General features: G+C 56.5%; 2 protein-coding genes across 2 annotated transcripts; both read left to right on the top strand.

Moving 5' to 3' along the window:
• The first annotated feature begins 613 nt into the window (after window positions 1-613).
• IGFBP6 (insulin like growth factor binding protein 6) lies at window positions 614-4,421 on the top strand. Its single transcript, XM_006741566.3, has 4 exons — window positions 614-1,113; window positions 3,114-3,253; window positions 3,426-3,545; window positions 4,077-4,421. The coding sequence occupies exons 1-4, from the start codon at window positions 783-785 to the stop codon at window positions 4,197-4,199; spliced, it is 714 nt and encodes a 237-aa protein (XP_006741629.1). The 5' UTR covers window positions 614-782; the 3' UTR covers window positions 4,200-4,421.
• A 182-nt stretch (window positions 4,422-4,603) lies between these two features.
• Window positions 4,604-14,512, top strand: SOAT2 (sterol O-acyltransferase 2). Its single transcript, XM_006741568.3, has 15 exons — window positions 4,604-5,716; window positions 6,167-6,222; window positions 6,717-6,853; window positions 7,197-7,256; window positions 7,577-7,684; window positions 8,444-8,720; window positions 9,137-9,206; window positions 9,809-9,893; window positions 10,008-10,053; window positions 10,258-10,387; window positions 11,766-11,863; window positions 12,271-12,369; window positions 13,095-13,230; window positions 13,713-13,858; window positions 14,055-14,512. Exons 1-15 carry the CDS (start codon window positions 5,641-5,643, stop codon window positions 14,103-14,105), a joined length of 1,575 nt encoding a protein of 524 aa, XP_006741631.1. The 5' UTR covers window positions 4,604-5,640; the 3' UTR covers window positions 14,106-14,512.
• Window positions 14,513-14,739: the final 227 nt, after the last annotated feature.

Below are 14,739 nucleotides of genomic sequence, written 5' to 3' on the forward strand. Positions count from 1 at the left end.
TCTGGGATACTCCGGTGGCCCCACCACAATCCTAGGGGTAAAGCCTATACATTCAAGGTTCGCCTTCCCACCCTCTCCCCACCTCTCCCCTTGCTCCCCTCAACCCCTTCTTCCACCTTCACCCAGTCTGGCCCCCTGACCCCCGTTTTCCCACAGTAACATCTCAAAGCTTGCTCTTCCTCTCCTCTCCCTTGGGCTACTTTCTCCCATCAGCAGTGGGTTTTCCCAAATCCCCATTATCCAGCATCCCGGGCCTTTTCTCTTTCCCTTTGCATACATCTCTCTTGTGACTCCCACACCCCATCCCTCCCCCCTCCCTTTCAGACAGCAGGCCCCTCACTCCCCACGAGAGTCCCTGCGCCCCTTCATCCCCCACACATACACATGGACGGGATTCCAGGTTTTTCGCTTCATCCCAACTCCCGTCCTCTCCTTCTTCCACCCCTCCCCACCCTCTAGTGCCTCCAGCCAGCTGTCCAGCTCCCAAATTCCAGCCGAGAGTCCCGGGAACAAAGCAAGAAAAATCAGAGTCATTTGGGAAGTAAACAGAAACTGGGAAGGGAGGGGGGAGAGAAAAGTGGGGAGGACCCAGGTGGGGGGGGGGCCTCTCCAGTCCCACCCAGTTTAGGGAATGCCCCTGCCTTCTCCCCCCACCCCCCTTCACCTGGCTCTTAAAGGGCCCGGCCCCTGACCGGCGGCTACTTAAGGCAGAGGGGCGGCGGCGGGCAGCAGCTGCGCTAAGACTGCTCTGGGAGGAGTGGACGGGACAAAAAATCCTGACCATGACCCCCTACGGGCTGCTGCGGCCCCTGCTGCTGCTAACCCTGCTGCTCGCTGCCCGCTCAGGAGCCGCCTTGGCACGGTGCCCAGGCTGCGGGCAGGGGGTGCAGGCGGGTTGTCCAGGGGCTTGCGTGGAGGAGGAGGATGGGGGGCCGCCGACCGAGGCCTGCACGGAAGCTGGGGGCTGCCTCAGGAGGGAGGGGCAGCAGTGCGGGGTCTACACCCCTAACTGCCTCCCAGGACTGCAGTGCCACCCGCCCGAGGAAGACGAGGCGCCTTTGCGGGCGCTGCTGCTGGGCCGCGGCCGCTGCCGCCGGGCGCGGGGGCCCCCGGGTGAGTCCGCGCCCCGCCCCTGCCCCGCCCACGTGAGTCCCGCACAGCAGCGGGCAGGGTCCTGGAGAGCAGGGCCCCGCAGAGCCCGGCGCGGGCAGCCCTGCAAGCCTCTGGGTTCTGTCAGTGATGCTTCTTTTTCCTAACCCTGGGGGGGTGGGGCACGTTTGGAGGGTGAAGGGGCAAGGGCGGGAAGCAGCTAGAAGGTTGGGGTGCGGCTACAGGCCCTGGGGACAACGCAGGGAAATGTCTGAGCTCTTAACCTTCTCCCCCCCCCATTTATTTTCTCTTGAAGGGAAAGGTGAGCATGGAGGGGTTTAGGGCCATGCCACAGCATCCCAGCTCCTTTCCTCCAACCCCCGGAGCTGGGGAAAGGACCCAGATGTTGTTCCCAGTTTCCATTGGGAGAAGGAGGGAAGGGAACCCAGACTCTCAAATCCTGCACACACTGAGAAATAGCCCCCCTTCTCCCCTTAATATCAGGGTGTCCAAAGCACCTGAACATGGGGTCTAAAACAGAAAACTCCCCAAACCCAGAATTGTTTCAGACTAGACTAGAGTCAGAGGGCAGGCTCTAGGGGCCTCAAGAGAAGGGGATAGAGGTGGGAAAAGAAGGAATCTGCCAAATCAGGGTTATGATTTAAAGCTGCTCAGAACCCTCCACCCACCCTACCCCACCCTACCCCAGGGAGGAAAATAGAAGACTGAGTCATTGGGTGGGTGGGACAGAAGTGAGTCAGAATCCAAAAGACAGGGGGCAGCAAGGACATAAGGAGGGCAGGAAATGAAAGCAGTACCCCCCGCCCCCCCGCCCCGCCCCGGGCATCTGAGCTCCTGGTTTCTTCCATGGGAAGGGATGGGAAGTTAACTTGGAGTTTCTTTCAGTCCAAATGCCTGGGTCCGGGCTGCTAGGGGTCCTCATAGAAAGGGTTGTCTAGGTGGGTCAGAGGAGGTAGTGGGAGCATGGTCGTGGTAGGGTGCTAAATGGAGGGAATGAGGGGCATGTTCTGAGAAGGGTGGAGGAAGAAGGATCAGAGTCAGGATGGCAGAGGGAATGGCTCTTGGGTTGCGGGTAGTAGGCAGGTGGGAGCAACTGTCTAGACTTGAGGACTGGGGACTTGAGCAGAGCTTGTCTTCGGGCATGAAAAGGAACAGATGATCCCTTTGGGGCCATAATATCTAATTTTACAGCTGGGGCAAATTCCAAGCAGTGCATACTCCCCTCCCTGCATTTTCCTTACCCTGACGTCCTGGTCCTGATTTATTTCCTCACCCCCTCCCATCCTGAGCTTTCCCCAGGCCCCCTAGACACCATGTATGACACTTTCTCCAGAGCCAAGAACAGCCTGCAGGTTAGAAGCCCCTCATTCCCTGCATCTTTGCAACCTGCCCTCTGCCTGTCCCCGTAAAGGGCTGAATCATACTGTTCCTGGGACCACTGGGGTTGAGCTGGGCTGAGCTATCGGAGACCAGAAGGGAAAAGCCCCCACTGCAGTGCCCCAGAAGTAACTATGTCTAAAGCCTGGGAGGGATGGGCTGAGTCGCAGCAGGGTCACACCGGGGACACACATTCCACTTGGGTCCCTGCTAACCCCGTCCCACATCCCTTGTTCTTCTGCCTCATCTCCCTGGCTTGGTGCACCCCCTTCTGGCATCTGGGGGAACAGCCAGGTCTTTTCACCCCCAAGCCCAAGGCCTCCTTATATATTTTTATTTGTCCTGGATGTTTCCTTTCCAAAATGCTTCTGCCTTATAAGACTTAAGACTAGTCTGGAGATATTGTCGGGAAAGGTAATATCATTCTTTGTCAGAGAGAGAAACTGAGGCCAGAAGAAGGTACAGGAGGAAACAAGTTCTAACCATCCTCATTTCCACTACTTGGAAAGCTCTTCTCTTCCTCCCACTTCGGGGAGTCAGGTTGAGCAAGGCTCTCTTCCATTTGGTTCTGGTCTTTGACTTCTGATTTCTGGACTCTTCCTCCCCCATTCTTCTTGTGGCTGTAGGAGAGAATCCTAAGGAGAGCAAACCCCAAGCAGGAACCACTCGTCCACAGGACGCGAACCGCAGAGACCAACAGAGGAATCCAGGGGCCTCTACCACTCTGGGCCGACCCAATCCTGGGGGTGTCCAAGACACGGAGATGGTGCGTTCGCGACTGGCAGAGAGCAGGAGGGGTGGGGAGCCCTGGACACTCCCATCTGAGGCTGTCCCCTTGGGCTTGGAGTGGTCTCCCACGTGCGCGTCCTGGGAGCCTGGCTGGGGGCAGTGGAGCTAGGCTGGGACGGTTCTGAGCTGCCTGCTCCCCCTTCTCCCAGGGCCCGTGCCGCAAACATCTGGACTCAGTGCTACAGCAACTACAGACCGAGGTGTATCGGGGGGCTCACACCCTCTACGTGCCTAATTGTGACCATCGGGGCTTCTACCGGAAGCGGCAGGTGAGGCCCCTCCTCTCCTCTCTCCCCCTTGGTCCTACCAGGGATGGGGTGAGCTTACAGAGGGCATAAAGAAGACACTGCCCCTGCCTTTAAGACCCCCCCACTTTAGAGCCCACACAAACCCAGAGAAGAGCCACACGCTGTAGTAGAGGAGTCAGACGGCCTAACCCAGGAACGCCTAACTCTGGGGCTCCCATCTGGGAGGTGGCTCACGGGTCACCTAGGGGCTGTGAACACACAGGTGGCTGAGCCCTCCCCCCAGAGTCTGAGAATTTGCATTTCCAACGCAGTCCCTAGGGCTGCTGCCGTGGCTGGTTTGGGAACCACGCTTTGAGAACCATGGTTCAGGCCTGGAAGAACAGGCCCAGTTTAGTGGGTGGAGAAGAGAGGAGCAAGAGAAGGGAGCCCAGGGAGACTCCGCGTCCTGAGAGCTCTCAGATGTTCCTGCATACTCAGACTCAGCCCCCTCGGGCCCTCAGGTCCCTCCTGCCCTCAGGGCAGCGCCTCTGATCCCTGTGCCTCTCTCCCTAGTGCCGCTCCTCCCAGGGGCAGCGCCGAGGTCCCTGCTGGTGTGTGGATCGGATGGGCCAGCCCCTGCCGGGGTCCTCCGATGGCGATGGAAGCTCTTCCTGCCCCACTGGGAGCAGTGGCTAAGCCTGGGGGCGGTGTGGGGGGGGCGCTGCTGGGCCACCGGAAGGAGCCTGGGGCTGTCATCTTGGGTCATTTGTTGAGTGATGAGTAACTCAGGAGCCCTGAGCCCCACACTCCACCTTCAGGCGCTACCCCACTGTCCCCCTCGCCCCCTGGGACCCCACACATGGAGAGATTGTTAGTGTGGGCTTGGGATGTGAATAAAGCTGTGTTGGGGGTCTCTGACCTACGTCTCTGTGTCTCTAACTCTCACATTTATGGAGCCCTTCTCTCTCCCACCTTCTGTCTCCCACCTTCTGCCCCCCGCTCCCCCCCTGCAGCTCTCCTTTCCTGCACTGGGAATGCGGGAGACAGCCACTGGTAGAGGTTTCCAGCCCTCGAGCCTCACCCCACTACCCACCAGGGAGTGGGAGCAGGGGAGACGTGGGGGTCAAGGCCTTTGTCTCAGTTTGTGACCTTGTTTCTAACACTAATATTTGGACACAACGGGACAGGGGAGAGGAAGGATTAATAGTTAATCCCCAGGAGGAACCAATAAAGAGGAACTCTCAAATCACTTACCTTTCTGTTACATCCTACTAAAAAGGGAAGGAAAGTCTTACTTATCGAGCCCCTCCCACGGGCCAGACCCTGGAGTGTGTGCTTCTCTGTGGCCTACCTCATTTTGTGCTTACGATAACCTTGTGAGGTAGGGACTTTTGCCCCTGTTTTCCAGAGGAGGAAACTGTGGTTTAAAACATTTGGGTCACTTGCCTGAAGTTACACAGCTGGCGAATGAGGATTTAAATCTTGTTCTTCCAGCCGTGACAATGCCTGGCGTCCCCTAGGCCCAGAATAAGGGTTTGTTTAGCCTCCTTTCTGCCCACACGCTAACCCCAGCAGGTGTCAGGCAGAGCTGCGGCCCAGGGGCCCTGGCACCCAGCACTTCCTGGAGGGGCCACAGCACGGCCTTTGTCACAGGCGCCAACCCCATCAGAACACGACTCACATGCACACGACACACCTTATCGCATGGTCTAAGGGAGCTGAGTGCGCTGGTACCCGAAGATCCTTCAGGCTGCTGGGAAGGAGATGGCCAGGGGAGTCGTGCTAGGCGATAAGCCTCAGAGAAGCAAAGTCCTCCTCCCCACGACATGCAGGGGTGTAGAGCCACTGTTCCTGTGGGAGGGGTGGCTCACTCAGCTGGACCTCTGGGTGGTGGGTTGGGCCGTTGAGGGGGTGGCAACCATCCCCGGGGACAGCCAGCAGAGCCAGGCCTGTAGCTGAGAAGTGTTAGCCTCTGGACCAGATGACCGATTGTGCTCCTGGAGGTTCCCTCCTCCTGAGAGGACTTTAGTCTTTGGACCTGTCTAATGAGCTGAGTGAGATAAGAGCTGGGCAGGCGGCAAGGAGGGAAGGGAGGGAGCACTCCACAGCCGCCTGCTGCCCAGTCAGGACTCACACCATGGAGCCAAAGGCGGCCCGACTGCGGAGGGGAGAAGGGCCGAGAGGAGAGCAAGAAGAGCGACCCTCGGGAGAAGGTGAACCACCCTCTGGGGGCGCAGAGAGCTCAGCACGGGCTGGAGGTGGAGACGTGTTGTTGAGAGGGGGCTCCTGTTGTTTTGGGAAGTGAGGGAAGGCGGCCGCCACCTCTGCCCCTCACTGCCCAGCCGGCAGAGGGAAGTGGAAAGATATTCAGAGCTGGGGCCTTGCCCTATCTTGTGGACTCTTTCACCCCCGAGGGTGAATGGAGTAGCTTCCCGTTTCCCAGGCAATGTCATCAGGCTCCCGGTGGCCGCTTCACCCCCTGCAAAAGTAACTTCCCCTTCTGATCGCCCCACCGTGATACCAGATACTCCACTGGCTGGGGGCGGGGAGGCTGCTGAGCTGACAGAAAGCACTTCCTGGACAGAGGATGCTTCTGGGTCTGTCCCAGGCAGCAGAACCTTAACTCCTCCCCCTTGGGTGTGCCCTTTGACCCCGCCTCCTAGGAAACACCAAGAAGGAAGGAGACGTGGACTTGGTGCAATGGACCCGACATATGGAGGTGAGGGAGGTCAGAGGTCAAGATGGACAGGTCTTGGAGTGGAAGGCTGTAGGGACGAGGACATTGTAAAGACAATTTGTTCTTGGGCTCAAACCCCTCAGATCAGGTGAGAGCTAAGGGTGAAGATGGAGGGGTTTGAAATACAGGTCAGCAGGGCAGGGGCCAAAAGTCAGCCAGTGAACAGTCTTCTGTTGGTGGGACTAAAGGTCAGGAGAGGGAAGGCTGGGGAGAAGGAGAAGAGAGTAGGGTCAGAGATGACAAGGTGGTCGACATCCAGACCCTGGCCCTGCAAGTGGCTTTCCTTGGTCCTCACTGCTGCCCTGGGAAGCCAGAGAGAAATAAACTTGGGGGGAACCCCTGGGCCAGAGCCGTGCCTGTTCCTGGCACCTAGCAATGGGCCCGACACACAGAGAAAGAAGCTCAGCAAATACATGGTGAATGAGAGGATGGCTGTCCGGATGGAGACAGCGGGCCTGACCTGCTTTGTCCTGTAGGCTGTGAAGACACAGCTTCTGGAACAAGCTCAGGGACCGCTGAGGGAGCTGCTGGATCGGGCCATGTGGGAGGCCGTACAATCCTACCCACCACAAGGTGGACCTGTGCCCTCCATTCCTCCAGATTCCTCGAGCAAGTGAGCGTCTGAGGAGCGGGGGGGCTGGGCTCCTGTCGCAGGCTCCTCTACCGTGAGGGTTATGAGCCCTAAATATCATCTCACGCATCCTTTGCCGGTGTGGGCATGACCCCGACTTCAACCTTCTCTCTTTTCCCCTTATCGCCTCTGACCCTGACCTCCACCTCTGGGCCTTGTTCTGCCCTGGTCCTGACCTTCCACCTGGTCCTGCCCTCGGGCCCTCACCCTGACCTTCCTCTACTACTGCCCTTGGCTCCCAAGTATTCACCTTCTGCAAGGCTCTGCTCTCTGCCCAGTGCCTTCTTCCTTTGGGTCCTGACCCAGAACAACTGTCTTCATTCAGGGCCCGGGAGTCATCCCTGGGGAAACGGAAAATTTTCATCATCCGAAAGTCCCTGCTTGAGTAAGTCCACATCAAGGACAGGGGATGGGAGGAAAAGAAAGAGCTTTGGCTGGGGGGGGTTCAGGACCCCTCATTTCTAATCCTCGGGTTCTAGGTGTTTGGAGGGAAGACTTGGAGAGGGCTTCTAAAGCTCATCTTCCCCATTTGCCCTGGGCATGATCGTGGAAGAAAGGCCACCAAGATAAGTCCCAGCCATGTCCCAGCCCTTAGCTGCAAGTTCCCAATCGCTAGTTCTCACCCCACATGTGTATCATGCCTGAGCTGGTCCCCATGAATTTGAGGACCGTCCCACACTGACCTTCGGGCCCCTGTCCCTGCAGCGAGCTGATGGAGGTGCAGCATTTCCGCACCATCTACCACATGTTCATCGCCGGCCTGTGTGTCTTCATCATCAGCACCCTGGCCATCGACTTCATTGACGAGGGCAGGTAGGCCCCCCTCCGGCCTGGGATAGGCACACAGATCAGACCCCCGAGGTCCCCAGTGTTCCATTTACCATTGCACAGCTCCCCCCCAACTTTGATCCTTTGATTATTGGACACACATCACCATTCCTTCCAACAACCTTCCCACCTAAAACACACTCTTAGACTTCTTCTTTCCACTGTACTTATTGTTCTGGTTTTACTCCTTGACAACTTCTCTTCCTATCTAAGAGATTTTTTCCATGTCAGCCCACTGTTCTTAACGACTGCAGTCGGGACATGCCAGCTTTTGGTCCTTTCCTCATGGACATTTAGGTGGTTTCCCATTTTTCCCCGTTACAAACCATACACTCTAAACATAAGCAAATAAAACAGCCCGTGACCTGCTTTCCACTAACTCCGTGTACAGCTACAGCTACTCCAAAAGAACACAACTAACGGAAATCAAGGCTAAACTCTGAATACCTCATATTTTAATACCCATGGCATACAAAGTTCTGAGCCCTCCTGCAACATCATAAGATTCAGAGGGCTCTAAAGGTCATTTGTAGGCAAACCCACCCCTGATTGAGTCTTTTCGGGCAACACCCTGTGCTAGAAGTTCGGGACAACAGAGGTGCCATCTTGAAAACCTTCAGATATGGGGCCCTAGTAACCTTCACAAGATACCTCAGTTTATCTTCCAAGAGCTCTGACTGCCGAGGGAGGGGACAAGGATGGGCCACACATTTGTCTCCTTTGTTTCTCCCTCTCCACTCCAAGGCTGATGCTGGAGTTTGACCTACTGATCTTCAGCTTTGGACAGCTGCCCTTGGCGCTGATGACATGGGTCCCCATGTTCCTGTCCACTCTGCTGGTGCCCTACCAGGCCCTGCGGCTGTGGGCGTGGCCCCGGGCTGGAGGGGCCTGGATGCTGGGGGTGGCCCTAGGCTGCGTGCTGCTGGTCGCCCACACCGCCGTCGTCTGCGTCCTCCCGGTCCACGTGGCCCTGAAGTATCAGCTCCCGCCCGCGTCGCGCAGTGTCCTAGTCTTCGAGCAGGTGATGGGCGAGACGAGGTGGGGGCGGGGCTCCTCTGGGGGAGGGCACTTGTACTACAGTATTGGTAGGGGCGGAGCTAGTTCCTAGGGGCGGAGTCCGGCGCCAAGGATTCGAGCGCACCAGCCGGCTCCAAGGAAATTTGCTGCTATGCAAATGTAATCGGACTTTGAAAGGAGTCACCGGGGTTGGCTGGCTGGAGGCCCCGCCCTGGCCTTTCCTGTACCCCTTTACCCTTGACTCATCCCAGCAGCTGCTTGTTAGGCTATAAGACTACCCGACAAAAAGATAAAGTATGGGCTTTGACCGTACACATTTTGCAATCTGCCTGCCTCTCTTCCGTAAAAGAGCGCACAGAGATGTTAAGTGATTTGCTCAAAGCCACACAGCAACTTAACCTCCTTTCCATTCCATCTCAGGTCAGGCTCCTGATGAAGAGCTACTCCTTCTTGAGAGAGGCTGTGCCTGGAACCCTTTGTGCCAGAGTAGGTGAGGCCTTGGGTCGGCCCTGCTGTGAACTTGGGCCTTTTGGCTGTTTTGAGTGAAGTCAGCAGTTGCAGGATGCTTATAAAATCTGTGGCTTCCTGAGCCTGTGTTGCCCCCAGGGCAGAACTCTGGCCTCCAACTGGACTCTGTGGGCCTTAGTCATTAGGCATTCTCAGGTCCCACCTCTGAGATATGGCATCTCTGTTACCCAGGACTTCTGGTACTTTCCAATTTCCAGGCCTAGCCTGGAAAGACCCAAGGTATGAGAGCCTTATATCGGGAAGTCAGAACAGAAGGAGAGAGAGAATGTGTGGTGGAACTTGTGAGTGCCAAATGAAACGCTGACTAAGCAGGTCCTGTCCCAGAAAGTAGGGTGCCTGGAACGGAAGCAAAAGAAGGGTGTCAAAGAGCAGCTTCAGCTCCTTAGTAGTCTCACTTCCCCACCACACCTCCAGACCCACTATCCAGCCCCTCACCCATCCCCCCCGAACCCCTGTCCTAGCCAGCCCTCCACCCACCAGTCCCAGCCCTTCCCCAGCGTCCACCCCTCCCCCGCCCTCTCTCCCATCCCCCTTCACTGATGGAGCCCTCTCCCTCCTCCCCAGGTGAGGGCACGCAGGCCCCCAGTTTCTCCAGCTACCTCTACTTCCTCTTCTGCCCCACGCTAATCTACAGGAAGACTTACCCCAGGTAAGACCCTGCACCTCTTTCTCAAATGCCCAGGCCCATCAGGGCCCCTGCCATTTTATTTTCCTTTCTATTATTCCCATTATTTCCTTTCTATTATCCCCATTGCTGCTGCAGGACACCCAACGTCAGGTGGAATTATGTGGCCAAGAACTTTGCCCAGGTCAGAAGATGGGGTAGAAGGGTGGACTCGTGGTGGCCAAGGGGGCATTTCTGGGAGTGAGGTGGGGGAGGCCTGGGGAGGAGGTCAGAGGGTGGTGCTATGGTAAGAGGAGGCAGGGGCCAGAATCCAATTCCAGAGCCAGGGGGCAGCTGCTCGTGACCCCTCTCAAAGTGATGTGTCCCCCACCCCTCCCGCACCCCCCAGGCGCTGGGCTGCGTGCTGTATGCCTGTTTCATCCTGAGCCGCCTCTGCGTCCCTGTCTTTGCCAACATGAGCCGGGAACCCTTCAGTAGCCGGGCTCTGGTGCTCTCTATCATGCATGCCACATTGCCAGGTATGCCCACCGAAGGTAGGGCTGGAGGGGGCTGCACCCGGGGGAAGGTTTCCTAGTAGGGGACTCCTGCCTCCCCTCACTCTTTCCCTTCAGTCAGGTTCAACACCTCCTGCTCCGGAACCTCTCCCACATGCGGCCCCTCCCATCATTGCTCACTTCAGATGACCACTCCACTCTCTCTTTCCACATTGGCCTCCTCACCTGTCTCCTTACCCCTTCAATCTTTCCTCTCCTGCCTGCCCCTGACACTGCTGCCCAGACGAACGTCCCTGCTCCAGGTTAATCATTCCCCATCCTGCTTCAAAAACTCCAGTGACGGGGGCGCCCGGGTGGCTCAGTTGGTTAAGCGACTGCCTTCAGCTCAGGTCATGATCCTGGAGTCCCTGGATCGAGTCCCGCATCGGGCTCCCTGCTCGGCAGGGAGCCTGCTTCTCCCTCTGACCCTCCCCCCTCTCATGTGCTCTCTCTCTCTCAAATAAATAAATAAAATCTTTAAAAAAAAAAAAAAAAAACTCCAGTGACGGGCGCCTGGGTGGCTCAGTCGTTAAGCATCTGCCTTCGGCTCAGGTCATGATCCCAGGGTCCTGGGATCAAGCCCCACATCGGGCTGCCTGCTCGGCGAGAGGCCTCCTTCTCCCTCTCCCACCCCCCTGCTTCTGTTCCTGCTCTCGCAGTGTCTCTCTCTGTGTCAAATAAATAAATAAAATCTTTAAAACAAAAAACAAAAAAACTCCAGAGACTCTGCATTGCTGGCCTCTCCAGATACGATTTGACCCCTTGGACTGGCATTCAAGGTCCCTTCCCAGGCAGCCCCTCCCATCTTCTCATCCTGCCACAAGCTCCGCCTGTCCCTTGAAAGACATGGCACTTTCATGCCTCCGGGCCTTTGCTCATACTGGTCCCTCAGCTTGGACTGCCCTTTCCCCATTTTCCAGCTGTGAAATTCTGTCCCTTTTTAGAGGCCTATGACTGATATGCCTCCTCCTCTAGGAAGCCTTTCAGTTTTAGCCATCAGTCACCATGACTCACCCCTTGCTCTGCACTCCCAAGCACATCAATGGCCATCATGCTTAGCTCCCAGCACATTTGACCTTGATGCATGGTTGGACATGTCTCTGTCCCTATCTCTGCCTCTGTCTGTCTCTCTCTTCTCTGTGAACTCCTGATGGTCAGGAGCTTTGAGATTCATCTGTGCATCCCCAACATCTGGCATGGGGTTCATGAGCAGATGGATGGGTTAATGAATGCATGAGTTAGTGAATGACTAGTAAATGGTTGGTAGGAGTTGGGGCCCTGGTTGCTGATGAGGGCCCCTTAGAGCTTCCCAGGGAATCCAGGTGGGCCAGTCTGACCTGAAACCCTTGTCCCCACTCACCAGGCATCTTCATGCTGCTGCTCATCTTCTTTGCCTTCCTCCACTGCTGGCTCAACGCCTTCGCAGAGATGCTCCGATTTGGAGACAGAATGTTCTACCGGGTGGGGCCTGGACCTGGGCACTTGGGAGCTGGATGCAGGGAGGGCTGGGGAGTGATCTGGGGAGGATGGTGGCTCCATGGGGTGTCACCTCCTCTGTGCTGTCAGTCTCCCACATGAGAAACATGCTCCACTGGGTGCCGTTCTAATGCCACCCCTCCACCTCCTGACTAGCCAGGGCTACCTGCTTTCGTGGGCATGGTACTTTGGAATCATCTCCTCCTGAGAGGGGGCGAAGGAGGGAGGGCAGGGCGCCAGGTCCTGAAGAGGCAGCTGGGAGAGCGCCTGCTGTCTTTCTTCGGCCAGGGGCCAGCCCCCTGTGGACCACTGGGCCAGGGTGCAGGAAGCAGGGAGGAGCAGCTGGGAGATGCTCACCTCCTTCCCCCAACCCTGACCCCACTCTTTCCCAGGACTGGTGGAACTCGACGTCCTTCTCCAACTACTACCGCACTTGGAACGTGGTTGTCCACGACTGGCTGTACAGTTACGTCTATCAAGATGGGCTGTGGGTACGGGCTTGGCAGACCCTCAGCTCCCACAGTTAATGGAGCCTCTCCAGGACATTCTCCTTCCCTCCGTCTGCACCATCCACCTTTTCCAGACCTAGGGGCCCCCTTGACTTCCATCTACCCCCTTCTACCCAACCCATTGGGCAGAAAATCCTCCTTAGGATCTAAGTTCCTTCCTTCCTTATCCTTTTTTTTTTTTTAAAGATTTTATTTCTTTATTTGAGACAGAGAATGAGAGAGAGAGAGCACATGAGACGGGGGAGGGTCAGAGGGAGAAGCAGACTCCCCGCCGAGCAGGGAGCCCGATGCGGGACTCGATCCCGGGACTCCAGGATCATGACCTGAGCCGGAGGCAGTCGCTTAACCAACTGAGCCACCCAGGCGCCCCCTTCCTTCCTTATCCTTAACTCCACCCTGCCACAGAGCATTTCTCCCCTCCTTAGCCTTCTAAGGAGTATGCATATAGCAACTCTCAGTTACCAAGACTTTTCACATACATAACCTGCACAGTAACCCTGAGAAGTAAGTATTATTATATCCCCTTTTAAAGATTGCATGTAAGAGCTAATAAAATGCTCTTAAATAAGATGTATCAGCCCTTCAGACCCCAAATCCCATATTCTTTCCATTGTACCATACACTCTCCTGGCTTCCTTAAGGAGGGGGCTCTTCGTGGAGGAGTCTTGGAGAGACTCATTCCACCCTCCTCCCCCCACCCTTGCCAGCTCCTTGGTGGCCGGGCCCGAGGGGCCGCCATGCTGGGTGTGTTCCTGGTTTCTGCTGTGGTCCATGAGTACATCTTCTGCTTTGTCCTGGGATTCTTCTACCCTGTCATGCTGATACTCTTCTTTGTAATTGGAGGTGAGCTGGGCCTCCGTGTGCCACAGGAGGGGGAACCATCCAGAGGGAGGAGGCCTGGAGTCCTGCTCCTGGAGACTCCAGACTGACAGGGGAGGCCACACACCCTTCTGGGGGGAGGCATGAAAGTTGGGGTGGGAAGGAACTTGGGAACAGGGAGGGAGGAAGCAGGGGGTTTCTTGGGAGATCTAGAAGATTTCTGGCTGGAGAGGAGCATCTGAGCAGGGCACACATAGAGGGAGACAAAAGGGAGAAGTGGCATGAGGCTGGAAGGTTTAGTATAAGATCCAGGATATTGATGTATAAACTGAGGAATCCTGCTTTCACATGAGCCCCTTGAGACCTCTACGGTTGCTGGAGCTGGGTTCAAGATCTTGCCCAGTGGTGCCTTCCTGTTCCATCTCTCCCCAGTGCCGTGGGATGGGAGGGCAGCCAGGGAGACGAGGTATCTGGAATTGGAGTAACAACCTTTCCTCCTGCATCAGGGCTGATGAACTTCATGATGCATGACCGGCACACAGGCCCAGCCTGGAATGTGCTAATGTGGACCATGCTCTTTCTGGGCCAAGGCATCCAGGTCAGCCTGTACTGCCAGGAATGGTATGCCCGGCGACACTGCCCCCTACCCCAGGTAAGGGACCGTGACCCTCACTCAGCTCCCCGTCCAGAAGGACACACCCCCCCCCCAACAGCCAGTCCTCTTTTGTTGTCCAATTCAACAGCCGTTTGGTCAGGGGCCAGGGCCTGGTTTGGGGGCTTCCATGTCTTGGATGTGTAGGGTGGGCACAGGAGGGAACTCATGCACAGTTCACCTCTCTCTGGCACAGACAACCTTCTGGGGGCTGGTGACACCTCGATCTTGGTCCTGCCACACCTAGAGATCAGAGCACCCTCACTGCCCAGATGATACCACCAAGTTCTTCTCTGCCTGCCAAGCCCGGGACCGGGGTGCCTCTCCCTGCACTCCCAGATCTAGCTCCAAGTCAAGGGGGCCTGGCAGGCATGACCCCACCAGGGAACTCCAGGGACTGCGATCTATGGACCTGGAGGGCAGCTGAGCACAGACTCAGAATGGTGGTGGCTCTTGAGCCACCAACCCCCTAGATTGGGCACAGAGCCCCCTCCTACCTCATGACTGTCCAGACTTGGGAAGACTTGAAGGATCTCATAGATCTGGTAATGCAGGGTGACCTAGAGAAGCTGAGGCTGCCAAGGTCTGAGAAGGGTTTGGCTCGCTCTTTGTACTGCTTCCAATACAATAATAAACTGTGTCTCTTTTTATTCATTCATTTGTTTATTCCTTCATTCATTATGTGTTGAATGCCCACTTTTGACAGGCAGGCCTAAAGATCTGTGTCCGCAGAGGCGAGACTGTGTGGTGGGAGGGGCTGAGGGTCTTGGATGACATCCATTGCCTTTTTGATGCCATCCCCTCCCCAAAACCCAACCTCACCTTCCCTTCCACCTCTATTCCTTCTTCAGCTCACATTTCCACACCCCTTAATCCTTCTG

Source organism: Leptonychotes weddellii, chromosome 5, assembly GCF_054177405.1.
Source record: "Leptonychotes weddellii isolate Sample4059 chromosome 5, ASM5417740v2, whole genome shotgun sequence".
NCBI lineage: Eukaryota > Metazoa > Chordata > Mammalia > Carnivora > Phocidae > Leptonychotes > Leptonychotes weddellii.

Excerpts from the sequence above, each read along its gene's own strand:
- IGFBP6 (XM_006741566.3), top strand. The coding sequence starts at position 783 with ATGACCCCCTACGGGCTGCTGCGGCCCCTGCTGCTGCTAACCCTGCTG. Across the intron at positions 1,114-3,113 it reads CCGGGCGCGGGGGCCCCCGG|GAGAGAATCCTAAGGAGAGC; the intron begins GTGAGTCCGCGC and ends TTGTGGCTGTAG. Across the intron at positions 3,546-4,076 it reads GCTTCTACCGGAAGCGGCAG|TGCCGCTCCTCCCAGGGGCA; the intron begins GTGAGGCCCCTC and ends CTCTCTCCCTAG.
- SOAT2 (XM_006741568.3), top strand. The coding sequence starts at position 5,641 with ATGGAGCCAAAGGCGGCCCGACTGCGGAGGGGAGAAGGGCCGAGAGGA. Across the intron at positions 9,894-10,007 it reads TACAGGAAGACTTACCCCAG|GACACCCAACGTCAGGTGGA; the intron begins GTAAGACCCTGC and ends TTGCTGCTGCAG. Across the intron at positions 13,231-13,712 it reads ACTCTTCTTTGTAATTGGAG|GGCTGATGAACTTCATGATG; the intron begins GTGAGCTGGGCC and ends CTCCTGCATCAG.